This window comes from Pseudopipra pipra, chromosome 20, assembly GCF_036250125.1.
Source record: "Pseudopipra pipra isolate bDixPip1 chromosome 20, bDixPip1.hap1, whole genome shotgun sequence".
Taxonomy (NCBI): domain Eukaryota; kingdom Metazoa; phylum Chordata; class Aves; order Passeriformes; family Pipridae; genus Pseudopipra; species Pseudopipra pipra.
The window spans coordinates 4,261,365-4,288,411 of record NC_087568.1 but is presented as its reverse complement, the minus strand read 5'-3'; the positions used below and the strand labels follow the sequence as shown (position 1 = coordinate 4,288,411).

Here is a 27,047-nt window from a genome sequence, read left to right as displayed (position 1 = left end):
TGAGAATCTCTGGATCAGTTTTTCCTCAATTCAAGTAACCTTTTTTTAATTATAAATCTTTTATAGAAATGAAACCTGCCTCATGCTCTCAGCCTCCTCTTTGAAATGACAGGCTGCTATTTTTAAGGTTCAATCCATCTTCCTTAGTTTCTATTTTTTTTCCCCCAAAGACTATATTCCTGTCAACAGCAACACAGGAGTGTGGGGGTTTTGTTGGCCTTTTTTTTCCAGGGAAAATCTGAACTATGCAGTTCTACTGGAAGCTGGATGCCTCAACCCAGCAAAGCCTTACTCCAAACACTCAGGTCACTGCACAGACACTATTGGGCTACTTGTTTAACATTAGGATTGCATTTAAACTCCTCATGGAACTCCCTCCCTGGAAAGCTCAGGAAAACAGAAACACAGAACTACAAGACATGGCTGGTACTTCATAAGATTTGGCCTCCTGTGGGGGGAAATGGAGGGTGTTTCATCCCAGCCAGTGGAATATTATTCCACAGCTGGTAACACTGTGGAAGAGAAAATCAGACTAAAGATGTGGAATCAATGTTGTCTCCTCATAAAACCCTTAGTCCTGCAGTCAGGAACACGTGGGTCTCCCACACTGGTAGGCATCAGCACCAAGACCAGAAAACTGCAGAAGGGTCCTGGACTGAAAAGAGATTTCCTCTGAGCACTTCAAACACACAGACACTCACAGCAAACCTACCTGTACGATCCATGTAACTTGAGGCAGGTCTAGTCCCCGTGCTGCAACATCCTTTAAAATTAATAAGGAAATTACTTTAGTAAAGATGCTTTGGAGATACCAGGAGAGTGACAACTCTTCTGGGATGGTAATTATGTCAGAAGGCAAATGGCTGTGCAAGAAGGAATTGTATGTGCCTAGTCTGAGGAGAGATGGACTGAAGGTCAGAAATAACACTGAGGGTTTAAAATGCAAGGACTGTTATTAACAGACTAATACAATAACCAATGACCCACTACTATGGCCCAAAGCCTGGAGGATATAAACACACCTATTTCAGGAGGGTGGTGCTGAATTACAGCAGTTGGCTACAGTCATTTTACATTTTATCTCAGAGAATCCACTGCCTGAATGGCCTTTGGATCATCAGTTTGCTTCACTGATGAAAACAGACCTACTACCCAAACAATGAGAGGCAGAATTCAACCTCTGAAAGGCAACATCATCTCTGAGCACATCTTTCTCCACAGCAAGCCTAAGTACCAAAACCAGGCTGCTTATGATGAAAAGGGAAGAAAAAAAGAGGCAAATGGTCAAGGATCCCTGGCCTTGAGTGGAATGTCCAAAGATACACTGATCTCTACCTACAAATAATTAGTTGTTTCCTAGGTGATGGGCTGAATTTGAGGAGCAGATGACTTGCAGGTCACCTGGCCCTAAAAACAAAGGTCAACAAACAATTCAGCAGAATCTGTGGGAAGCTGGAGCACAGCTCAAGGAGAGGGGACCTCAGCTCTCCCTTAGATATGAACCAGTCTGGCTTTCATTTGGAGAAACAAAATTCAGCTATGAAGAAAAGAGTCTGAAGCTGCTGTCAGGGGTGTTATTTGATGTGCCAGCCGGTGAGAAAACCCATCAAATTGGAGAAGGACTTGAATGAGACCCTTCGGTTTTCCACAGCCAGAACAGCTCAAAAAACACACCCTTTCAGAGAGAAAAGAGAGTTTAAATACTGCCCAAAACGGAGAGTGCAAACACATTTCAATCTCCCTTCTTGAATTTCTGTTCATTAGTAATGTCCTCACATCCTCCTTGGATTTTACATTCACCAGGCGCAATAGCAGAGCAGGTGTGCAGATTTAACTCTGTTAGGAAATGTTTTGGAACACATGTATCTCTTAGGTAGTTGCAAAATAGAATATATTAAGGACGTAAGCAGGAGCTTAATGTACTAAAAATGTGTCAGCCACCCACTGAAGTGTTTTCATGCAACTCCCACACACGTTAAAAGACTGGGAAGCTGATGTTTTGGCAGCAAAGGCCTTCCCACAAGCACTAGCCAGGCTGCTTTGTGGCTCCAACTGCAGTAAAAGAGGAGACACTTTCCACAGCGCCCACTCCGAAATAACACACACTTGTGCTCCAACACGCTCATTAAGAAGCGACTTGTTCCCAGAGTCAGAACGAACAGATGTACAAAAAGCCATTTAAAGGAGGTTGGAGAAAATAAATCAAGAGAAGTCGGGGAATGTGTACGGCAGTTACCGGGATAACAAGACTATAAACTCTACAGCGCGATCAGACGGGAGCGCTGACGTCTGACTCCGAGCTGCCGGCTCTGTTCTTCCACGCTGACAAGCCTTTGGTCTTTTCCTTTGCTGTGCTCTTCCTCACGCCCAGGAGGTGAGGAAAGGCTGTCTGATGAGAGGGCTCTGACCCTGCAACAGGGTCAGTTCCCCCAAACCAAACCAACAGCCAAGCCCTCCCTGTGGTCAAGAGAAGGCAGCTCCAACACGGGAAGGAGCAGACAGCAGGGGCAGGAGCCACCCCTCTAATCTATCCAGACTTTCTCCCTCCTTCCAAGATACATTTTCTCAACACCTCAGGTTGGAAAATCACTGCCACAAACAGCATTGTTCTCATGTGCATTTGCCAGAGTTGAAAAGAGTAACCAAAAGCCTTACAAATAGCCAGGGACAACACTTAGGAGAAGGCTCTCTCCCATCATCAGCCTTGTATTCCAACACTGTTGCTTTCACAACGCCACCAAATCCCCTCAGTCCTTACTGACACACATCAGCAGCTATTCTCCTGGGGTTTCACTTGGCTTTCTTTCACAAGTCTCTTGGGATTTACTGGTAATTGGAGTGTTTTGCAAACTCTCAAAGATTCCTCAGTATCAGTCCACCTGTGTCTCCTGTAGCTCCTTTTCCTCAAAGGCCCCAGCAGACAGCAGGAAGGTAGAACTAGGGTAAAAAGTTGGAGTTGATTTGCTTTCCTCTGCTGGCAGAGCCTGTGAGCTTCCACTTCTCAGAATTTTAAAAAATTACTTATGGGTCAGCTTAGCAGGAGAGAGAATACAGCTCAAGCAACAATTACCCAGTTTCACCAGCACACATTTATTCCACGCACAGAAGCACTACCCTGCTGCCAGTACTCTTTCAAGAAGCCCAATAGATTTCCAGTGTTCCTCTCTTCCACCCATCAGACATTCCCCTTTCCGTGCATGACCTTACACCACCATTCCTTAATTACAGGGAAATCAAGGATATGACACCTTGGCAGGTCACTGCTGACTCCTTTCAGTGGGCAGTGGAAGGCAGAATTCAGTGACCACCTCACGGGAGCAAGGACAAATAACCTAAACCAGTGCAATATTAAAGAAAGCCCAGATGCCAAGCAAACACTATAATCTAAAGCTCTGACCACGTTCCTGCCCTGATCCCAACTGCAAAGCACAGAAGGGCACAGGATTGAGGAACAATCCACCTGGGGAACTCCAGAAAGGCTGAAATTTCTGCTTCTAATAATTGATGTTACCAGCCTGTGCCTGTGGTGGTGGGGTACAGGGGGTGGGTGCAAGGGAATGGGGGTGCAGGGGGCAGGTGCAAGGGAACAGAGAACTAAAAGGCCACCCCAAAAGCAAGGCCTATCACTGCAGAAGATCAGAACCAACATGGCCACAAAAGTTTTGCGAGGGCCTTGGTTTTGCTCAGTCCCTCTCACACAATCTAATTAGGGCAAAGGAAATTGCTAAAGTTGCTTTTGAAAGACACTCAATGGTGAGGTCTTGAAGGCCCTGAGCTTGACAATTGGCTGCCTACATGAGGCCTAGAAGTACAGATGGAAGGCAGCTTGCTCAGGTGCCAGGCTGTCAGTTGGATTAAAATGACTCATTTATTTACCAAAGAAGCTCACAAAGTGCTTTAGCTAACAGGCAGAGAGGGCCTAACGGCTCTCCAAGCTGGGGAAGAAGCTCTCGCGCCTTCCCGGCCTGCCAAAAGTCATTACTGCCGAGTGTGGAAAGCCATCAGCAGGGTAGAGACCCCCGTCGGCAGGGTGACAGATTGGGCTGCGTAATCAGAGGAGGAAGGGGAGAGCACAGAAGCTGTCAGAGGCGAAAGCTCTTGGCTGGGGCCGCCAGAAAACTGGCAAGATGAGTTAGCGTGACTGAGTAAACAGCAAACAATCTCCAAATGATCTTTCCTCCCTCCCTGGAAGAGATGAACTTGTTTAAAAGGCACGTCCCAAAGGAAGCCGCAAAGAACTTCGGTGAAGGAGAGAGAAATAAATCTGGATGAGACCCTCTGAGATGCGTGGCCCTTCTTTATTTTCTTGTCTGCCAGCTTATATTGTCTGGCAAAAATATTTTATGGAATATATTAATATACACATGACATAGAGCAAATTAATAAAAGGAACAGCAGGTCCCATTGCTTACTAGAGCGGAAAGATGGGTGGAGAACATGGCATAAGGGACAAGGGAAGGACAGCAACATTATTTGTGTTGCTCTTTTGTGAGCCAGGTTTCAAAATTTTGTGGGCACAAAACGTGATTTCGCGGTGGGAAGAACAGAAGCATCTTTTTGCAGAGTGTTTTTTTGCCGATATGAAGGAAAGTGTCAGAAAAAGCAATGCCCTCGGAGGCAGGAGGTGGTCACAGTGCCTGGCTGCCCTTTGGACATCTGCGTTGGGGAGGCACCTGTAATGTGGGACTGGTGCAAAGTGTATCTCTATATTAAGGTGTCCATATGGTCCCCATTACTGTGGTAACAGGCCACCTCCTGGTTTCAATGCATTTGTCCTCCCAACATCTCTGTAAGATAGAACTGTGCTACTTTCCCCATTTTGCAGATGGGGAGTTGAAGCACTGAGAGATTTTGGACTCAGACACACAGCTTACTGTGCTTAACATGCTGACCGTGTGCCAGCTGAGCCATGGTCACCATAACCCTCAGGATCTGCATCCCTGCCTTGCAGGAAATGCAAAGTGGCTTAGATTGAAATGGAGGAGGGTTATGATCAATGTGTTACCTTACACCACCCTCTTCATGGCAATCCAGGTTAACTCACGTTACCTCCCATTTGGGACAGGTCTGGGGCAAACTCAACTATCACTGCTCAGCTGACATGTGGCTACTTGCCTTGTCATCCCAATTCCATATCCACCTGCACAGAGTCTGTGGCATGGCAGGAAATCAAACCACATCTCCAGTGTCTCAAGAGGGGAATCCCATCCACTGAGATTTCTTTATCCAACTTCTTCTTCCTACCTTGTGTCAACAGCTGTACACTTCCTGACAGATTTTTCCTGTCACAGGCTGCATTTCCCCTTCAAATGGTCTCACCCAGGAACTGATAGCCCAGAGACTGCAATGATTCTGCCTTCTCTTTGTCTGAAATTGAGCATTCACTGTCTTTCCAAACTCACTAAATTGGAATTTCAATAACAAGATATGCACCTGAAATTTCTCAGATATAGGCAGCATGTGCATGAAGCATAACAAAGTTTAGCTATTTATTTTTTGGAATTTACCAAACACTTTTTATCTTCAAATCACTTAACCTACACCACTGAATGATCTAAGCTTTGCCATTCTTCTCAACTGAGACACTAAAGTATTACCTCTGCATACAAGGAAACCAAGTTATAGTTACAATTATGCATAGCAAGGATGCATTTTGACCTTGATCAAACCACTGAAAGGTCCTGCACACAAGCAGGAGCAGGACTAGCATGTAACAAGTACCATTTTAGAGGTGATATAATACAATATATAATTTGGCAATGCTAAATCAAACACTCCTATACACATGGCAGTCCTGGGTTGAACTGCAGGCATAAAAATAAGAGAAAAATCCAGCCCCTACTCTCTGAACAAAATTGCAACTGGTTTCCTTTAAGAACACTGTGCTGCAAGAAGAGGAGTCATTTCAGAGCTGGAGAGGGTTTCTCAGCTCTAATTACTCCCGATCGCTGTAATTTACAGGTTTGCGGTGGGTAGAAATCGCCAAGATTCACACGTTTGCAGATCAACAGCTGCCACTATTAGAGAGCAAATCGTGCAGCCTTCTGCACCACTGCAGCAGGCTGTGGCACCCACAGGTCAGCAACGAGAGGGGAAGGTGCCACCACAACACAAGGGTGCCAGCAAACTTCAGTAGAGGACAAGAAATTCTCCCTCAGCGCCCCTGGAAGAAGCTTGAAGGGCACAGGGCGTGGAGAGCAGCAGAGTATGTGCATCTGCATTGACCCCCTTCTCTGGTTGGGCTCCCCTTCCACCCCTGCAGGTGTTTGGTTTTAACCCTTGGGTAGTTATTAAGATGGGAAATATCACATTGCATCCAATTTTTCTGGCAGTTATGGGGGATGCTACAAATCAGGATTGCATTCTACTGGCTGCATGCAGAGGGCAAGGCTCCAGCTTCAAATGAACGGATTTTTCCAGACATAAGGCCATGCAAAATACTTAGTGGCCTCTGTATAAGACATCTGTGCATGGTACCTTGCAGCAAAAGATCATATAACAGTTTGCAAAGAGGGCCCCAGTCCTTACTTAACACATGAGATGCAGAAAAAGGAGATGACTTTCCTCAAGGTCAGACAGAGCTGGAATCAGAGCTCAGTGCCAAATCCTCTGGTCTACCATTAGAGATCAGACAGGCCCATTAGTGTGGAGCTGCAAAGGGACTCCAAGTTACTTACAGTGCAAAGCAAGACCCCGGTCTTGGATTTTAGGAACTCCTGGAAGACCTCTGTTCTTTCCTAGAAGATTGAAAAATAAAAATTAAAAGACTGCTTATGCAGATTGCAATCAAAGACAAAGCAAATTAGCTAAGATAACAATTTAACAACTGTGTGTTGTTCACTAGATCATGTACAGCTTCAAAAGCAAAGGAATTGGCCTCATGAGTTCCAGTAAGACTTCCTGCAAATGGAAAAAAAAAAAATCTGTGGCACACAGGTATGATCCCAGGCAGGAAGGAACAGTGTCTGGGGAAGGCTGGATGCATTTGGTCAAAACAAAGCAGCCAACACCTCCATGGTTTGCACAGAAGCACAGCCTGTGTATGCCAAAAAGCAGGAACAGTTTTACATGGAGAGGGGATCCACAAAGGATTAGGCAGCACCAGCAGAAGCACTGGCACACTGTGTGGGCAACACAGGCTTTTGTGAGTGCAAGGAAAAGCTGGACATGTTCACTGCTGTCTGTCCAGTCACACGATGGGCAGGATAAGCCCATTTTGTTGACACAGTGATATAATCACATCACAAGAGATCAGGCTCATCATGTGCCCAATGGGCCGTGCAGACAGCCCTGCACTGACTCGGGGGTTATTAAGTATCAGTGACGCTCAGCTGCTCATGTGAACTGCTGTGGGACAAGACTTAGAGTAATAGGGCTGGAGAGATGAGAGCTTGGCCAGAACCCCCTGTCCAAGGGGGTAAGCAGGCAGGACTCCTGGGCTCTCCAGGCAGCTCCCAGGGCACCCTCCCTGAGCCCTTCCCTCACACTGGCAAAAGCCACCAACAGGCTGCAGACCCTGGGACAGAGGCTGTTCCTTCCCACGGGTTTCAGAGGCAGGTGCTCCCCAGCCTTGTCCCCATCACGGGGCTGCACCAGCAGAACTCCTGCAGCCCCCACTTCCAATATGGGCTCAGGCCCCCAGGCAGGGCCAGCCACAGCCCCCAGATCCCAAATTATCCCACCAGCAGTCTTTGAGCCACTGAGCCCCAGAACTGCAGGAACTCAGTACAGCTCCTCAGTTACCTTCAGAAGCCTCCTGCTTTGCCAGTCCCCAAACCATCCCAAGCACACTCTTGTCAGCTTAGCTGACAACTTTGGGGGCTGTTTTTAACTGGATAAAAGTCACAAAAACTGACTCCCCAACTCACATTACATCCCAATGATATCTGCTGTCTGACAAGACAGTCTCTGAGCACTAATAACCAAAGGCCTCAGCAGCACTTGGTCTTTGCTCACCAGTACCACCTCTGCACCTACACTCCCCCTCTGCAGTTGTGGGAAACAACTGCACACACACAATCCCTTGATCTGGTTCCATTTGCTCTTCTGCTTTTCAGAGCTTAGGTCTTCTCTGGCCTCAGAAACACCAAACCCCTTTCCTTTCTGTGCCCTCCTCCCAAAACATCCTTGTTCCATGTTTCAAACCTTCCTTCCCAGAGTTCTGGCTGGGAGGTAAGCGAATGGCCTGTTATGTTGATGATACAGAAGAAACCTCACACACTTCACTCCCAGCTAGAGGTACAAAGAAGGGAAACTTGGGCCCTTGCTTACACACTGAACCCTCTGCTGACAAAAATTAAAGAAGAGAGCACGCTGTATCTTGTTGACAATGACAGCAGCCGTGCTCAGCAGTACCATATGGGATCCACAATTTAGCTCCATTAATGCTCTTAATTTGAAGACATCAAGCACTAATTACACACTGGGTACTAAAAAGGCAAAACCCTTCCCCTGGTGCCAGCTACTTAGTGGTGTTCTGTTGGCTTAACAGCTGGTCAGGGTAGAGTTGGGCCAGACCAGGCCTGCTCACTTGCTCAGGCAGGCAGGTTGAGGAAAGGCCAGACTGCAGGGACAGCAAAGCACATGTTTCTGGTCTCCACAGGATGGGAATGAGTGAGAAAAACAATGGCTCTTCACCTCTTGCTTCATCAGAAGAGCTCTATTCATTTACCATCTCTGCTGTGCAGCTCAGAGTAGAGTGGCAACTCTCTCCATCACAGACCAAGGGCAGGATCGGGGCTGAACTTCCAAGGGAGGTCTCTCAGCTACTCAGGGGAACTCTATAGTGACAGCTCATTTGACACTCTTCTCCTGGCCCTCAGCTCTCTGAGAGGGCTCCAACCTCTTCACTCAGGCCTATCTGACTAGAACCCAAACCTATTTTGAGGTAATCATTGTTGTATTGCTATTATTCCATCCAGGGAAAGGAGCAATCTGTCAAGACAGTGTTCTTCAAAACCAAAGCCAAACTGCTCCATCCTCATCTAATGGGGGCAACCTATTAGGTGGTAATGTTTCAGGGCTTGGGCAAGGTTTTCCTTTGGCATTAAAAGTCTGTCTGGACTGCATGAGAGAGAACCACAGGTCATAATGGACATTGTGACCACAGGATATAAATGGTTTAAGTGCACCCACTGGGAATAGAGAAAGGCTGCCTCAGCCTGCTGAAATAACACCTCTTGCCTCTTCAGCTGTGCTTTTTAGATACAGCTACCAAGGTACTTCCCAGAAATGGGACAATATCCTTAGTCTCATTAGCAGATGGAAGAGTGAGGCCCCTAGAGGTGAAATGACTCTCTGTCCTCTCTTCTGCCCTCTTCCCCAAAATAGCCACATAATAAATCATAGGGAATAAGGAATAAAACTGCGTATCCTGACGTTTTGGGAATGCTTACTTCCTGTTCCATGTCGCCGTGCAGACGGAGAAACTGTAAGGACACGGAGGAGGGAGATGAATGCCCAGGTTGTTCCAACTCTGGCCCTCCTGCAAGGACCTTTACAAGGAGATCATAGTAGAATTCCACTTGTTCACAGCTGGAGAAAAAGATGATCATCTTGTGGTGTTTTTCAAACTGCACGAAAAACAAGAGAATTGCACATGATCACTTCCACAGGACTCCCCCAATTCCCTGATCACTAAAAGATCCCAGTGGTTTACACTTCTGGGGATATAATTACACAGAAAAAGGATCACAGAGTTTGACACCAAATAGTGAGCTCACAAAGGAAGTGTGAGTACACATCTCACTGCCAGTACAAAAGACACAACAGCACCTCAGCTCTCTTGTGGTTCAAGATGTACTTCAAAGCCCTGGATCTAATCCATGCTGTCCTCAACAGAGGAACAGATAAAGGAGCTGGAAAGGGGAAAGGGCTACTTAGTAATATAAATGCAAACAGAATCTCACCTTGCATTTCCCAAGGATAAAAGCTGCTAATGTGACAAGCCTCAGTTTGCTGGGGACCATCACGAAATACTGCTTGAGCTTCTCTGGAACAGCAAAGTTTTCCTGCTCCGTGCAGTTCGATGAACTACTGGCTTCTCTATCCTTTTGTGATGCTGGTTTGAGCACCTTCTGGATTTCATCTGCTATGGAAATGCTGATGGGATCATTCAAACTGATATCGGCCAGTCGAGTTACTCCTGAACCACACAAAGTGAGAAACACATGAGGCCCAGCCTGCTCCAGTCTGGGGTGTGAGGATGTGTTCACAGACACCAAACAATTCACACAATTCCAGTGAAAAGGAGTGAAGGGCAAGGACCCAGTGAGCCATGCCTATGCCACTGACAGAACATCTCCACAAGCCTCAGACTTAGCAGGGCTTACCAGGCTTAGCTGCTGTTGACTCCACCAAAACCTTCACAAGACACTACTTCAGCCAACTGTGCTATTTCACAGCACATAAATGTCTTTACAGACAGACAGCATTTGGCAGTCCTGGTTTTAAATGTGTGTGTGGGAAAAAAACCAACAAATCTTCACTCTCTCAAGAGTGCAGGAGTCATGAGGCCTGGCTCAACTCCTGCCCTAAGGAACTGAGTGCTTGGATGATGCAGAGCAAATCACACAACAGCTCTCTTGTCATCAGCTTTCTGCCTCAATTCTGCATTTGCAGAGCAAAGAATCCAATCAGTGCTTTCCAGGTGGCTTTGCTCTCAAATTTGGGAGACATATGTAAGGACCATGTAAATATATACACTGATAGCAATTCCAGTACTGAAGGACAAGTGTCATAAGCCAAAGAAATGAACAGGCATTATTCCACTTCTGCAAAAAGCTTCAAACTGGGCTGTAACAGTCAGACTCAACCAAGTATTTTGCAGTTGCCTGTGCATTATTCAGCTAAAAGAGTGTGTCTAACCCACCTTCTGTGAGGGTGGCTGACAGCAGGACATTCTGACGTGTCTCCCTGTGGGCATTTAAAGTGTTGAGTATCACAGCCACATCCTTCTCAAAGCCCAGGTCCAGGATCCTACAAAAACAGCAGAGGGGATAAAAAGTGCTGTAGGAAGGAACGAGGAGAAAGTCTTAATACTACATGACATCTTTGCAATGAATAATTGTACAACAATCTGTCCAAAGCGGGTATTTCTTCCTAATCCCAGACATCTGGTGCTTGGCTGAGGCCACTGAGCATGAATGGCTTAAGATCATGCTTTCTGTGGTACTTTTTTTTTTTTAATATTTAGTGAACTATGATGCAGAGGCCATATTAGTTATTTTCCATATCTAAACACTTGGAAGTTTACCTGTCTGCTTCATCAATAATGAGCCACTGAGTGTGACGGAAATGAATACATTCTGTGGACTTGATGTGATCAACCAGGCGACCAGGGGTGGAAATGAGGATATTTATCCCTTTACGTAATCTGTTTAGATTTAAAAACAAAAGAAAAAAGAAAATCCCTGTAAGACAAAGAAAGAAAAAACCCCAAAACACATAAGTTACCAGTAACTCTGGAATAGGAAGCCAGAGTGAGGAACTGGAACTTACAGAGGGGAAAAAGGGCCACAGTAAAATCAGGGACTGTGCTTTCTCACTGATTAAAACTGAAATTTCTTGCACAGTTAAAATTTATTCTTGATCATCACTGATACTCTGATGCTCAAAGGCATACTCAGTGAGAAGGACAGGGTGGGAAGAAATATCAATATTAAAAAAATCTAATACACCCAAGCTAGATTTTCCTTTCTAATTGAGTACTTGTTTTACTGCAAAGAGTAAACTTCTTTTTGTGTATGCTTATATAGAGAGAAATGAAAATTCCATTTTGGATTACCAGCTTACAATTCAATTTTTAAAAAGGGAAAAGGAAGGGATTTTTAACACCAGGAAATCTCTTTTCCAGCAAGCAATTTCCCCCACAACAAATACTGTAGGCAGCACTCGGTGGTAAGCAAATACAGGAGTTTGTCAGAAGAGGAAAAAAAAATACTGACAGAAGAGATCATCTTCTCAGAAGGCTCATCAACATTTTAGAAACAGATCCAACTGGGGGAAGTGAATGTTTCCTGCTGACCCAGTCACAGTGTCTGTGTAGGATCCAGAGGGATCACAGCTTGATCCAAGCTCACCATCCTCTCTCCCAGTAAGAAAAACACTCAGAACATGAGTAACAGATAAAGACACTGTAGAGCAGAAGGATCCAAAATACAATTTAAGAAGTTGGCTTCCTACCTGGCTTTTTCTGATTTTCTCTTTTCTCCCCCCATTAGCACTCCAGGCACAATCCAGGTAAATGGCTACAGGAAGGAAAACAAGACCAGTACTGATTTCTCTTAATAAAGAGACAAAGTCTAATGAAAACATGGGGACTGGGGGCTGATAGCAGCATGGTTTAAAGGTTTAAAGTTTTAAGGTTTAAAGTTTAAAGGTTTAAAGTAAGGAAGATATCCAAGCAAGTTGGCATTAGCAGTTGGCATTACAGGAATTGTGTCAGGAGCAGCTCAACTTGCTTTTTTCTCCCTCGGTACTGACATAATCACATCACACCCTCCAGTTATGCAGCCCCTCCAAGGGCCAGTCAGATCATGATCTAAAACTCCTTTTAGATCATGACAGTTTACACACTGGATTTCAGGGTTACTACACATGATATGTAAGAAAAGCTAAAGGGGGTCAGCCCAGACTGACCAGACTTCACCCTCTGAAGGACATCAAAAGTTCACTATAATAACTCCTAATTACTATGGAAAAAGACTGAAGTACTTTAAATTCAAGCATGACACAACAAAATCTTACTTGGTAATTCCAGCACTAAAAAAAGGCTTGGGAAGTCTCATCATTTCAAGGAAAAAAAAAAAAGAAGAGGGAGCAGGAATAGGGGTGAGATAAACAACTTAGATACCTTGTGGCCCCATGGTAAGATACTCTGCCTCAATTAAAAGGAAAGCACTATCACTTAATGATTTTAAAAGCCTTCTCATTTCTCCAGTCATTCAGTTGGCAAAGCAGTTCACCAAGTTCTGCTCCCCATCTGAAACCCATCTGGCCAGTATTAGTTTCATTGTCACTGAGAGAGTCTCCATTCATAACTCAGACTGAAACAATGAAAGGGATTTCTAAAAACAAATCACTCTGAAAATCAACTACTCCTGTTTATCAAAACATGTGCAACTAAGGTGCCATAATTAATCACTTAATTGCTCATGTAATAGTTTAAAACATGCCACAGGGGAATCATGCACTTAAACACATTTATCTTTAAGGACTATACATCTTGCCAGGTGCTGGATTTCCTTAAAACATCCAGCTGAATTCTCAGGAACTGAAATTTGCTTAGCCTCTTGCAGCATGAGGCTCAAGGAATAGGAAGAACACAGAGCATTGAATTCTTACCTTGAGCAGTTTCTGCATTGTATCAAAACTTTGGAGTGCAAGCTATGGAAACCAAGAAAAGAAAATGAGCTCTGATAAAGTCTCTCTGGACCACAAAACTGGACTACAAGTCCCTATGGCTCAAAAATCTGTAAGCTAATCTAGTTATGTCTATCATCAGAATTTTGAATACATCCTTAATTTTTCTTTTAGAAGCTGCTTATTAATTTTTTCTCTTGAATAATCCCTCTCTTATTATATTTGGGCCTGCTCAAAACCCTCTCCATGGTTCAGCCCCACAAGCCAGCTCTCAGGACAGGAAAGAACTCTGCTGGATTCTGTGGATGCCCCTGGGAGAAAACAAGCTGGAGGCACAGGAGAATTTGCTCCACTGGAGGAGTAAAAGGGAAAATGGCACAAATTCTGGAAGAAAACCACCATGAAAGGGAAATGTAGCTCAGAGTTTAGTTATCTTCTGGCAGTCAGGGCAGCCCACACTGTCCCCTCCCCTGACCCACGGTGTGATCACACCACTGGAACTTCCTATCCCTGCATTTCCTTTCTCAAGGAAAGCCATTGCTTCCAATACAAAGTAACAACAATTGTAATTACAAATTACCTTCCTAAGCGCTCTCAATGGCAGCCCTTTAAACAAGCTTACACACAGTTTCCTCCAAGCTTAGTATTCACACAGCATCCTTGAGAGGCAGTAAGTTGCTGCTGTAAAAATTTAAATAGCTTTAGAGCCTTCCCCTTTCATGGAACTGAGCAGAGAGATTGCACTGCAGGTTGCATAAAATATTGTGCCCCAAATGAGACACCTGCAGTACGTTCTCCACATGGAAGTTATTATCATTTGTCATACAAAAAATTAAAAAGGTTGATACCCTCCTCTGACATTGCCTTTGCAATTGCAAATAATATAAATGAAATAGAGGAGAGTTCAGTGGAGAAACCAACTCTTGGAGGCCTCAATTTCAGCATTCACTTGTGGATTTGAAAGAACAGCTTTAAAAATGAATTGTTTGTATAAACCTGCACATTTGCAAAGCTGATTTCACTGGTTTTACTCACTCCCCCTGTGTGAGTTAGGCACAAGGCATGCACTGAGCTAGAGAGGTTCTGCAGGCTTCACAATTCACAAGGAAAACTTAGAAATTCCTTCTCCCTTACTCTGGTGTGGCACTGAACAACAGTGACAACGCTCTTCCTGTGAGGGCAAGATCCCAGCAAAAGGACAGAGAACATTTCCCAACGTGGGGAGCATTAGAGTTCCCCTTCCCTGGTGGACCCACATTAAAAATCAGTGTTCAAACACTCAGATTCAGAAGGAAAAAGGCCACCTACCTCTCTTGTTGGGACGAGTACAAGTGCATAAGGGCCATCACTGCGCTGCAAACACACAAGGTCAGGTCCTCTAAGAATGTAGCACTGAGAAACAGAGCCCTTCCACACCTCACAGCTCTTAGACAACATAGAGAGTTCTGAAGGGCTTTAGTACAAGTTTGTACACAACATTTTAGGGTATTCCCACCTCCCAGATTTTTTAAAAAATCAAGTCTTTCACCTATCAATCCTGTATTGGCTTCTCTTCCCTCCTGGGAACCTGCTCACAGTCAAACCCAACATTTTATTCCACACACACATTGTTTCACTCTTGTATTTCTGAGCTGCACAAACACTCTCCTGTTTGATGCACAGCAACAACCTACAGGTAACACCTGCAGAAAGTAACTGCCTAGGATGGCTTGGAAACACTTCCACCTGTAAGTCAGGATGATCTCTTTCCATAAAAAGATGGAAGATCTGCAGCAACATTTCCTGGTCAACCACATGATCCAAACTGGGAGCAATTATCAAATCTCGCTCCATGTCAAATACTAGTTAATCTTAAAGACAAGGTAGTGAGCTCTGTTTTCAGTTCTCCCAACCTCCAGACCATTGTCTCTCCTGCACTCTACCTTCTCCAAACCTGATAATTCAGCCTATTTGCAGTTTACCCTGCTCCAAGGAGCAATGGGGAATGGGTGACATTGATCTTGGATCAGCTGTGTCTCAAGAGAACAGGAGGGTCACACACATCACATGCACAAATAAAGAGGAAGACACACTGATTGATCTCTACATCAAGAAGAGACAGCAATGACTACAAGAGCTGGATTTTATTTTTATTAATCTTATTATCAAAAGCAAATATATTTAATCCTGTTGCACCTACCTGTATTTTGGATTCCATTCCTTGCAAAGACTGTACAAGTGGAATCCCATAGGCAAGAGTTTTACCTTTTTGAAAGGGAGAAAATCAGAAAACTTTCCATCAAAAGAAAACCACGTGGCAATTACAGCACTTCAGCAAATTAAAGCACCATTTGTCCCACCATTCTTAAACTGCATTCAGAGCCTGGCCCCCACCAGCCTTCCCAGCCTGGCACTGTATGAGCTGTACTGGGAATGTGAGGTTTAAGTTCTGTATTTGGGATCCAGTTAAAATGCCCTAAGGAAGGAGAGTGACAATTCAATACTGACCTGAGCCAGTCTGAGATCTCACCAGAGCATCTCTGCCTTGCAGGAGCACAGGAATTGTTTGCTTCTGAACACTGTGTGACAAACCAAACAGGTGAGGAAATACAAATGAGACAGAGGATAGAAGCCAACAGCTTTCCTATGCAGCTTCTGTTTCCCCCAAATTCCACACATTCATCTCTGCTGTGTGGCTACATCAGCTGAGGTGACTTCCAAGCAAAGCCATTAGACAGGCATCAGATGTGATCGATTCAAATCAGGTTTTATGATTCAAGGACCAAACTAGAAGGCAGGACTCCCAGGTTCCACCTTCAGCTGTGACCTGCTGAGTAACCAACAAGTTATTTCCCATCCCAAACTTTGGAAGCAACAAACCCCAAAGCAAATGGGACATCAGGCACTGTGGTCTTCACAAACCAATTACATATAATGAAACAGTCACAGATGATTGGCTTTAATGGGCAGTGAAGCACAAAGATTTTATATTTATTTGCTTACCTGGTCATGCTACTTATGTTCAGGACAGTGTTTATGGTGGAGATCTAGAGAGACAACAAAGAGCAGTAAAGGCTTAATTCTCAAACTGTTCCTTTTGTCATTTTTTTGTAGCACAAAGGCAAAAACTAGAAGACTGATATTTATTCTCTATATAACTGGTACAGGGCAACCAAATATAAAGTTCTCATGTCCTTAAAGTTCTTCTAATTAATTGAATTACACCACTGCTGGTTTTCTGGGGTTTTTTTGGTATAACAGCTGCAAGCAGTGAAGGTGCTGGGACTGTGTTTGGGTCAGGTCAGGGGCCAGCACCTTGAGCTGAGAGACTGTAACAGAATCAGGTGAAGTACTGGCAACCCTGTCCAGGTCACCATGAATAAAGGTGCCTCTCTCAGCTCTCTGATCTGTTCCCCACCAAAAAAATCATGTTTTGAACTGTGCAGCCTCCCTGCCACTCACCAGATGAGGATGGAGGTCTAACTGTCTGAAAGAATCCGTAGTGAAAACATTTTCTTGCACCTGCTGCACTGCTTTTCTGAGCCAGGGGAAACAAAGCAAACAAAGCACACAGTGGGGTTAAAAATTATACATCAGCATTCTGTACAAACAGCAAAGAAACTACAGTACCAAGCAAGGGCAAGAATTCGAGACACTGACTATCAAGGCATTGAAAGGGTTTTTTTTCCCCTCCCATTTGTCTCAAATACCTGTGAATTTCTGGGATATCTGGGTTGTTTTTGAACAGGCTGGACGTCTTAATGAAAGGTCTGCTCTTCTGGCTTTCATTTCGGTTGTCAGTCAGCTGCTTCTTGGAAACTGGCTTTTGTGGTGGATTCCCCTTCCCCCTCCTGTCAGCCTCTGTGGCACCTTTCCTGAAGGTGTTCAGGGATGGTTTCCGTGGGCGTTTCTCAGGTGGGTTTCCGTGTGGTGACTGGAGCTTCCTCTTCAGAGCACCGGGTTGCTTCAACATGAACAAACAAACCAGAGTCATTAATGACCGACAATTAACAACGTGATATCCTGGGGAGCACAAACACCAGCCCACAGAGCCCTTATTTTTGGAATCTCCCACTCCATGATTAAAGAAATGCTTCTTTCCTCAAAACAAAGCACCTATTCTTGCAGCTCACAGCACACCCACAATTAGAAAATTTCTTGAAAGTATAAGACTTCCCCTCTCTGGCAGCATTTTAAAGCATCCGGGGATGAGGCAGAGAGAGCTGGGGGAGCATCACCCACGGGCCGGTAATAGGTGAAGGCAGGGCTGGGCTGTCCCCCCGCAGCCCACCCGCGGGGCTCGGGCGAGCTCGGACCTGCCCGACCCCGAAACCGCGACCCGGGGAGCCCCTGCGAGCCTCTGCTGCGGGGGGACCCAAAAGCCCCATTTAACAACTTGTCGGACGCTGAGGCCCCGATCCCCGGGCCGGTCGGGGTCTCGTGTCCTGTGTTTCATGTCCCGCAGGCTCCCCTGTCCCGCACAGTCCCGTGCCCCGCAGTGTCACGCAGCGTCCCACGTCCTGTATCCCGGAGTGTGCCGTATCCCCTGTCCCGCACGGTCCCATGTCCCGCACAGTTCCCACGCCCTGCGTTCTGTAGTGTCCAGCAGTGTCCCGTGTCCCGCACTGTCCCGCAGTTCCCGCTCCCCCGCTCGTACCGCGCCGATCCCGCGCGGCCCCGCTCCCGCCGCCATGTCCCTCCCTCTCCTCCGTAGGCCCCCGGGGCCGCCCCTCGCCCGGCCCGGTCCGTGAAGGCAGGGCGGCAGCGAGCCCCGCTCCCCCTTCCGGGTACCGAAGCCCTCCCGTCACCCCCTCCCTACTCCTCAGCGCCGCAGATAGCTCGGGGGTCTCCCCGCTCCCCCTCTACTCGGGCCCGGGCCCCGCGGGGCGCGCAGGCAGAGGAGGGGACAGCCCCAGGCCGGGCCCGCCCGGGGGGGCTTCGGCGGCGGCGCATGCGCGTGGCCCGAGAGGCGGTGGCAACATGGCGGCGGCGGGGCGGGAGGAGCCGCCGCTGAGGCTCGAGGTGGTGGCGGCGGAGGAGGCGGCGGCGGCGGCGAGCGCCGGGTTCCGCCTCACGGCCGTGCGGCGGGAGCCCGCGGTGCGGCTGCAGCACGGCGCCAGCGGCCTGGAGCCGCTGGCGTGGTCCGAGGACCACCGGGTGTCGGTGAGCACGGCCCGCAGCATCGCCGTGCTGGAGCAGCTCAGCGACGTGCACAGCGGCGGGCAGGACATGGTCATCCACCGCACCGCCGTGCCCGCGCCCGCCACCGCCTGCCTGCTCAAGGTGAGCGCCCGGCACGGCCTCAGTGGCACCTCGTTAGTGTATGTGAATATATAAAGGAGGGGGTGTGGTGCCACGGGGATGGAGACGGGGGTTGGACATCAGGAGGGATTTCTGCACAGAAAGGGTCATTACACACTGGAAGGGGCTCCCCAGGGAGGTGAAGGAGACTCCATTCCTGGAAGTGTTTAAGGAAAGAGTGGATCGTAGCACTTAGTGCCATGGTGGTGTTGGGTCACAGGTTGGACTCGATGATCTCTGAGGTGTTTTCCAACCTAATTGATCCTGTGATTTTGCTTTGTGTTGCCAACCACGTGGACATGAGGCAATGGGCAGAAACTGGTGCCCCAGAAGCTCCACCTGAACACGAGGAAGAACTTCTTCACTGTGCAGTGACAGGAACAGGTCGCCCGGAGAGGGTGTGGAATCTCCTCACTGGAGATATTCCAGAGCCACCTGGACACAATCCTATGTCATGTGCTCTGGGATGGCCCTGCTGGAGCAGAGAATGGAACAGATGACCCACTGTGGTCCCTTCCAGCCTCACCCATTCTGGGATCCTGATCCCCCTCCTGGGGAGCCACCACAGAGCTGCCCCTTCTCCACACAACTTTCTGCAGGATCTCATGTGTTGATGTGTTTTAAAAGCACAGGAGAGAAAAAAAACCTATCCCAGTGATGTCCAGGGGAAACATGATCCAGTATTGAGGAGGTTTCAGGGATTCTAAAGTTCTGTGGTTTTTCTAAGAATCACTTGAGCTCCAGTGCAGTTACTTCAGTACAATTTTAAGGAGGAATCTTCCTTAGTTTGCTGCCTAAGCTGAAGGATTTTTGCAGCAGGGGTTGCTTTGTCCTTCAGAGGAGTACTTGATTTTTTACAAAGTTGGCAAGTCTGGGTGAATATTTTATTAAATAATAATTCCGTTATTGTGGATCTGGTTTCATGTTCCGAAACAATGCTAAGAACATGGAAGAGCTGAAATACTGAGTGCTTTACACTTTAAATATTATACAGCAGTATGAAAACAGGCTCTTTGATTCAGCAGAGAAAAAAATTCAAAAGCTGAGAGTCAAAACAATACAAATTCCTACAAGTTCATCAGGGCATTAATGAGGCTGAAACCTTTAGGAGTGACCTTAATTAACCATTGCAATGATGTAGGGTAGGTTGTCGTACAGGATGCTCTGTTTCAAGTGGGAATCAATTCCAAGAGAGCATTGCTAAAAAATTAGTTGTACAATCATTTTAATAGTTCTTTTTGTTGTCTTGTAGGTCGGCCCCAAAAAGGAGGTGGCTGAGTGCAAGGAGAAGTTTGCCAGCTCCGTGGATCCGACCGTGAGCCAGACGTTCATGCTGGACCGAGTGTTCAACCCCGAGGGGAAGTCCCTGACACCCATGAGGGGGTTCAAATATTCCAGCTGGTCCCCTCTGGGCTGTGACGCCAACGGGAGGTGCCTCCTGGCCGCCCTGACCATGGACAACCGGCTGACCATCCACGCCAACCTCAACCGGCTGCAGTGGGTGCAGCTGGTGGACCTGACCGAGCTCTACGGGGAGCGCCTGTTCGAGGCCGGCTACAAACTCTGCAAGGCCGACACTCCCTGCGGGGAGCTGGGCGACTTCCCGGAGTTCCAGCGGCGGCACAGCATGCAGGCCCCCGTGCGCATGGAGTGGTCGGGAACCTGCACCACCCAGCAGGTCAAGCACAACAACGAGTGCCGGGATGTGGGGAGCGTGCTCCTGGCTGTGCTCTTCGAGAACGGCAACATCGCCGTGTGGCAGTTCCAGCTCCCCTTCCTGGGGAAGGAATCCATTACTTCCTGCAACACCATAGAGTCTGGGATAAGCTCCCCCAGCGTGTTGTCCTGGTGGGAATACGAGCACAACAACCGGAAGATGAGCGGGCTGATCGTGGGCAGCGCGTACGGCCCCGTTAAGATCCTCCCCGTCAACCTCAAGGCGGTCAAGGGCTACTTCACACTCAGGCAGCCCGTGGTGCTGTGGCAGGAGATGGACCAGCTGCCCGTGCACAGCATCAAATGTATCCCCCTCTACCACCCCTACCAGAAGTGCAGCTGCAGCTTGGTGGTGGCTGCAAGGGGCCCTTACGTGTTCTGGTGCCTCCTGTTGATCTCCAAGGCGGGCCTGAAGGTCCACAATTCCCACGTGACGGGGCTCCACTCCCTGCCCATCGTGTCCATGACGGCAGACAAGCAGAACGGCACGGTGTACACCTGCTCCAGCGACGGGAAGGTCAGGCAGCTCATCCCCATATTCACAGACGTGGCTCTGAAGTTTGAGCACCAGCTGATCAAGCTCTCGGAGGTGTTTGGCTCCGTCAGGACTCATGGAATCGCTGTCAGCCCGTGCGGGGCGTACCTGGCGGTCATCACAACCGAGGGCATGGCCAACGGGCTGCACCCCGTCAACAAGAACTACCAGGTTCAGTTTGTCACCCTCAAAACCTTCGAGGAGGCGGCTGCACAGCTCTTGGAATCTTCTGTCCAGAACCTTTTCCGGCAGGTGGACCTGACGGATCTTGTGCGCTGGAAAATTCTGAAGGACAAGCACATTCCTCAGTTCTTACAGGAGGCACTGGATAATAAGATTGAGAGCTGTGGTTCCACTTACTTTTGGAGGTTTAAGCTGTTTCTCCTGAGGATTTTGTATCAGTCCATGCAGAAAGCTCCCTCAGAGGCCACGTGGAGACCTTCACACGAGGATGCCAAAATCTTGATCTCGGATTCCCCTGGGATGGGCAGCACTGAGGATGATCAAGAGGAAGGAACTTCAAAACAAGCCAGCAAGCAAAGCCTGTGTGACACAGGCAAAGGTGTGGACTTAGATGACACTGCAGAGGATTCTCTCCATCAGTCAAGTGACACTGGAGGGCGGGAGCCAATGGAGGAAAAACTTCTTGAAATACAGGCCCAGATTGAGGCCGTGGAAATGCACTTGACACGGGAACACATGAAACGGGTGTTGGGAGAAGTTTATCTACACACATGGATTACAGAAAACACCAGCATTCCCACCAGAGGAGTCTGTGACTTCTTAATGTCTGATGATGGCTACGATGACAGAACGGCACGAGTAAGTGACCTCTGTGCTCAGGGGATTCCATGTTAGGAGTTATTTCCTTCTCCCCCCTCCTGAACATACAGCTGGGGTGGGAAAGAGAAGTGCAATCGTGTCATCCTTACCAGTCAGCTCCTCCAGAGCATTCAGCTTAAATTGTCCTTCCTTCAAGTTGTGGGGTAGGAAGGAATGTAAATACAGATGGTGCATTTTGGATCAGGTACAATAAAGAATAATCATGCCTGAAGTTTGGCAGCACAAGGGAGAGGACCAAGGTTGTTCTGCTGCTCTCAGTGACTTAAAACATGTACCAATTGAGAGAGATGTTTGTTTTCATGACTGAGCTTATTTAATCTATCATCTCTGCAAAACTAAACTTTGGATGCATTTCCTCTAGTCAGTTATGCTGCAGTTCCAGTTTTAAGAGCTGCAGAAGTATCATTTCTGAAAGTATCTATAATTGAGCTCTGTGGTTGTTCAGGTGGTACATCAGGTCTTGGCATTGCTCCCTGAGCCTTCAGTGGAAGGATCAGCTCCAGAGCTTGAGACAGGTGGGAACACTCTGCATCAGCCTCCTGGCTCTTAAGACTCAATGACAAGAAAGAAAGGTTCAGGTGTCTCTGTACCTCTTTGTGTGAGCAGAGAACAGTTCTTTTTCAGTCCCTAAGTTCTTAAATCACTTGAACTCTAAAAATCAGCCTTTACTTTGTATCCAGAAGGACAGGGGAAGGAACCACATGTCCATTACTGATGTGTGTGGTGTTCTCCCTGCTGGAATCACAGGCAAGTGTGGCCATCAGTAATTCACTGGGAAAGTATCCTGGCACAACTGCTGGGTTGTTACAGCGTCCAGTTACTATGAATTGAAGGTTCGAGAGGTTGATTTTCTTATCTTAGAAAAAAGATTCTTGTTTTATAATCATTAAAAGCTGACTTCTAGATTGTATTTTATCTGTTCAGTTTGCTGTCACACTTTAAAGCTCCTTAGGATATGGTTTGTATCTGTTGAAACATCAGAGACAAATTTGATCACATAAATGTTCCACTATACTCCAAGCTGGCTGCTAAGGACATGCATCCATTTCTGAACAGGAATTATTTTTTAGCACATCCACTGTGATAGTCATGAGGGAAAGCATTGTTGTAATGGTCAGTGGTGTAATACCAGTTCCTTCAGTACTTTTAAAATAGCTTAACATTATTGCTTTTCAGGTCTGTGTCCCTTTACTGTGGGACAGAAATCTTTGGGAGATGACAACACGAGGAGAATAAATGAACACTTAGTGGTGTGTTACGTTTCTTACACCTTCATTTCTTTGAATTCAGTGCAATTCCTGTATCATGCTCTGACACCACAGTACCCTGGGAGGCATTTCCACCCCTCAGCTGTGTTCCTATAATCCCTGCTGACTCCTGTGTGTTCCAGGTGCTGATTGGGCACATCCTGAAGAAAATGAACAAACAGACGTTCCCAGAGCACTGCAGTTTGTGCAAAGAGATCCTGCCCTTCACCGACCGCAAGCAGGCCGTGTGCTCCAACGGGCACATCTGGCTCAGGTAACGGGCTCTGCAGGAGGTTTTACCCTCCTCTGGATCATTTAAACATGCTTTAAGAGTTCACCTAAACTGCTTGTTAGTGTTGGAGTAAAAACTCACAAAACATGTTATCTATGCTGCAGTGTTTGCTGGCTGTTATTTGTCCTCTTCCATGAGAGAGAGAGAGGAGGTTGGATTTGGTTCCTTAGCAATATAGCATTTTTATAATAAAATGCTTTTTGATCATCTTTTTTTTTTCCCCGTGGGGGGAAGGTGAGGACAGGGAAAAAGCAAGCAAGGGAAAATTAAGGACAGGTCATCCTTTGTGGAACATCGGGTGAAGAAGGGTGTGTTCTGGCTCCTTCAGTGTTTGAAAACAAAAGCAATTAAACAAAAAAAGGTTGAAAACAGGCACACTGAGAAGTCAGACAAGTTCTGGAACATCTAGAAAATTAAATCTTCCTATGTGGGGTTCACTGAGATTGTCCCTGAAGCCTTGGCAAGACAGTAGTCTGTCACAAAGATAAAACTTTGCCTAACTGGTACTATGTGCTACTTTGGGTAAATATTCATGGCCTTAAGGAGCCTCAAGCTTTTCCCGTCCTCTCCTGCATGCTAAAAATTTTTTGGCCAATGATGAAGCCTTTTTCAGTGGTATATTGATAAAATGCCTTGTCCTTCCACAGGTGCTTTCTGACCTACCAGTCCTGTCAGAGTCTGGTGTACAGGAGGTGTTTGCTTCACGACAGCATTGCACGGCACCCAACCCCAGAAGGTAAATTGTCCTTGGCAAAAGGGGCAGGATCAGGTGTTTTTAACTTTCATCTGCAAAATGGCTTGAATTAGTTTCATTGGCTTTTCTCTTTCAGGCAGTTACCATGTGAAGCTCTAGTGCTCTGCATTTCACAGTGTCCTGTTGTCTGACGTGTTAATTACTAATCAGTGACTGCAGAAATTGATGTATAAATCCACATTTTAATGAGAGCTGGGTAAACACAATCTGTGCTGGAATGCTACAGCAGTTAGTTTATATTCAGGTTGAATATATTAGCATCCAGTTATGGAAGAGGGACAAAGAAACAGGAACCAAGGACTGTGTTATGTGAAGGATCTAATTTCAGTTTAGAAAATGAGAACAGTACATTTGTGCCATGGTGAACCTTTAAATTCATTTCCTATATAGGTATTTAGATGAGTGTGTAAGGATATAGCACAGACTGTTTCACCTTCATTTTGTCTCCTGCTGAGGTGGAATTTAAACTGGCATTGCTTAAAATTTCAGAACAGAAATGGAGTTGGATCCCTCTGAATTCTCAGCTACTCCTGCATGGTGAATATATACAAACTGTTCAGGATTCCTCTTTGTGCATCTCAGGTATCATTCCTCTGTTCACCTCTACCCCCAGCTTTGAACAACTTGTTTTCTTATTTGCAGATCCTGAATGGATCAAGAGGTTATTGCAAGGACCTTGCACGTTCTGTGACTCTCCTGTGTTCTAGAGAAAAGCTCTGCAAAGACTGAAAGCATTTTCTCTACTCCATAAGCTCCCTTCAGCCTTGAAGGACACAGAGCACAGGAACACAGACTCTGCTGGAGGGGGAACACCTCATCCACAGCCCTGTACATAGAACATTGGAGGTTCTGGAAACTCCTCAAGTCCAGAGCCCATTCCATGCTCCAGAAACAGGAGTACACCTGGAAGAGCCAGTTTAAAAGAGGTTTGGAAGAGCACCCCATGGAAGGCTCAGCAGCTGGACACTGACAACTGAATTGTTGAGAACAGTGTGAACTGTCCTTTCTGCCCAACTGTGTCATTTCCCAAAAGCTGGGACGGGAACATGGAGCTGCCTCTGGAATGGTCCTGGTGGGTAGAGAAGGCTTCAGCTTGTAGTGCTTCCTTTGCTTTTTAACAAGCACTGGCACTTGCTGCAGAATATTAAACTGTCAAAAGAATTTGTGGCTCCAATTCCTTGCTGAGTGAAGCACGTGCCAGTTACAGCCACAGGAAAGAAATTGGCCATTCCAGCAGTTCCCCTTAAAGTCTAGAAGAGTAACTGCCTCGGAACTGTTGTAACACTATTGAAGTCAGGAGGGGGATATTGGCTGCCTGGGTCAAATAGGGATCAGTAAAAATAATTTTTAAATGTAATAATTATTAAACTAATAGCAATTAGATTAAACACTAATAATATATATAATTTCCAATGCTCTTTAATCTCTTACCCCACTTTCTTTTTCTGAACTAACTCCTTCCCAGCTTTTGCCAATGTATTTGCCTTTGGCTTCACTTAACCCTCTACCAACAGGAATCATCTTTTCCAGTGTAACTCAGTTACCAAAAACATTACTAATTTACCTTATTTTCAATTAAATTGCAAGTCTCCCTCATCCAGGAATTGAATTTTACACAAGTCTGACACACAAGCAATTGCTCCCAGCTGACAGTTTGTCTTTTCACAGCAACACAGTAAAAAACCCCAAACAAAGAGAATGCCCCAAACCAAACCCCCACCATGGCTGACATGTTCTAGGTAAGGCCAAGGAGGCTGGTGAAGCTATTCATGGATCACAGAATGGTTTGGGTTGGAAGGGACCTTTAGGATCATCTCATTCCACCTTCTGCCATGGGCAGGGACACCTTCTACTAGCCCAGGTTGCTCCAAGCCCCGTCCAACCTGGCCTTGGACACTTCCAGGGATGGGGCAGCCACAGCTTCTCTGGGCAACCTGTGCCAGGGCCTCCCCACCCTCACAGGGAAGAATTTCTTCCTAATACTCAATCTAACCCTGTCCTCTGTCAGTGTGAAGCCATTCCCCCTTGTCCTGTCTCTCCAGGCCCTTGTAAATAGTCTCTCTCCATCTTTCTTGTAGGCTCCTTTAGGATAAGCCTGACTCCCTCATCCAGAGATTCATAAACACACCAATGATGTAGTGTGGCTGAGCCCAGACATTTATTTTGCCTTCTGACTGTCCTATCAGAAAAAACATCTCTCTCTCTTTGCCATCTGTTTCTACCAGGAGCAGGAGAATCTTTTTCAACTTCCTATGCAGTGTTAGAGGAATAACACCTCCAAAACGTGTCTGGTTACCTGGTACAGTTTGTCTTGTTAACTTCAATCCATTAACTGTCAAATAATCCTGAGTTTATGTATTTCCATTCTGCAGAGCATCAGTGGCAGAGGTGTCGCCCTGTTTGTGATTCCTGACACTTTAACTGTGTGGGAGGTGCTCTACAGCTGTTGAGAAATCATGGAATTGTCCTGACAGCATCAGTCTCCCAACAGTGCATGTGTGATTGGTGCTTGGTTCCTCGATTCAATGACTATGCATATTTTGGTAACGTTCCTTCACCTTCAGTAGGAACGAGTTTTTGTTCAGCTCACATTAAACAAGTCAGCTGTCCTTCTGTTCAGTGTCTCATGCATAAGCATGATTGTGCTGAGAATAATATTACTACAGTAGCCTAGAACAGCAGAAGCACATTCATCTGTAAAATAATTAGCCTCGTTTGTAAATATCCTTGGAAGTGGTACCATAATTGTATTAAAGAAATGTTTAGTTTTTTATTGCTGTGCATTGAAAATTGAAATTACTTCAGTGTGTCTGCAAAGAAAGGAAATGTAGCTCGTGATGGCATCCAGTAAAACACAGAGTAACCTCAATACCCAACGTGTGTGGAGTCTGGGGCCAGCTCTGGGACCTGGGACAACACTGGTCTCCTTCCCAGTGCTGACGGGGCTTGAGGGGAATAGAACATCCATTTCCAGCATGAGCTGAACAGGTGGTTTACTTGTGGTGCTTGAGAAAGTAT

General features: G+C 46.4%; 2 protein-coding genes across 4 annotated transcripts in view; one reads left to right on the top strand and one right to left on the bottom strand.

Annotated features, from left to right (window-relative positions):
* DDX31 (DEAD-box helicase 31) overlaps positions 1–18,115 on the bottom strand; it is a 45,675-nt gene extending 27,560 nt beyond the window's left edge. For both annotated transcript variants that reach the window (XR_010435451.1, XM_064676826.1), the window contains exons 1-15: positions 17,999–18,115; positions 17,052–17,305; positions 16,804–16,879; positions 16,345–16,388; positions 15,850–15,920; positions 15,542–15,606; positions 14,671–14,715; positions 13,345–13,386; positions 12,184–12,248; positions 11,255–11,374; positions 10,871–10,977; positions 9,909–10,144; positions 9,396–9,572; positions 6,678–6,737; positions 713–763 (exon numbers count right to left, since the gene is read on the bottom strand). Coding sequence is in view for 1 of the 2 variants with exons in the window: in XM_064676826.1 (XP_064532896.1) it covers positions 713–763; positions 6,678–6,737; positions 9,396–9,572; positions 9,909–10,144; positions 10,871–10,977; positions 11,255–11,374; positions 12,184–12,248; positions 13,345–13,386; positions 14,671–14,715; positions 15,542–15,606; positions 15,850–15,920; positions 16,345–16,388; positions 16,804–16,879; positions 17,052–17,305; positions 17,999–18,034 (1,449 nt within the window). In the remaining variant the exon portion in view is untranslated. The remainder of the gene's footprint in view (positions 1–712; positions 764–6,677; positions 6,738–9,395; positions 9,573–9,908; positions 10,145–10,870; positions 10,978–11,254; positions 11,375–12,183; positions 12,249–13,344; positions 13,387–14,670; positions 14,716–15,541; positions 15,607–15,849; positions 15,921–16,344; positions 16,389–16,803; positions 16,880–17,051; positions 17,306–17,998) is intronic.
* Positions 18,116–18,306: 191 nt separating this feature from the next.
* GTF3C4 (general transcription factor IIIC subunit 4) lies at positions 18,307–26,802 on the top strand. Of its 2 annotated transcripts, XR_010435450.1 has the most exons (6): positions 18,307–18,624; positions 19,895–21,715; positions 23,127–23,257; positions 23,923–24,011; positions 24,672–25,101; positions 26,402–26,802. XR_010435450.1 is itself a non-coding variant. In XM_064676825.1 (5 exons), the coding sequence occupies exons 1-5, from the start codon at positions 18,322–18,324 to the stop codon at positions 24,734–24,736; spliced, it is 2,409 nt and encodes an 802-aa protein (XP_064532895.1). In that variant the 5' UTR covers positions 18,307–18,321; the 3' UTR covers positions 24,737–26,802. The 2 variants fall into 2 exon arrangements, 1 of the variants encoding a protein (XP_064532895.1); XM_064676825.1 differs by having other exon boundaries at positions 24,672–26,802.
* The last annotated feature ends 245 nt before the right edge of the window (positions 26,803–27,047 follow it).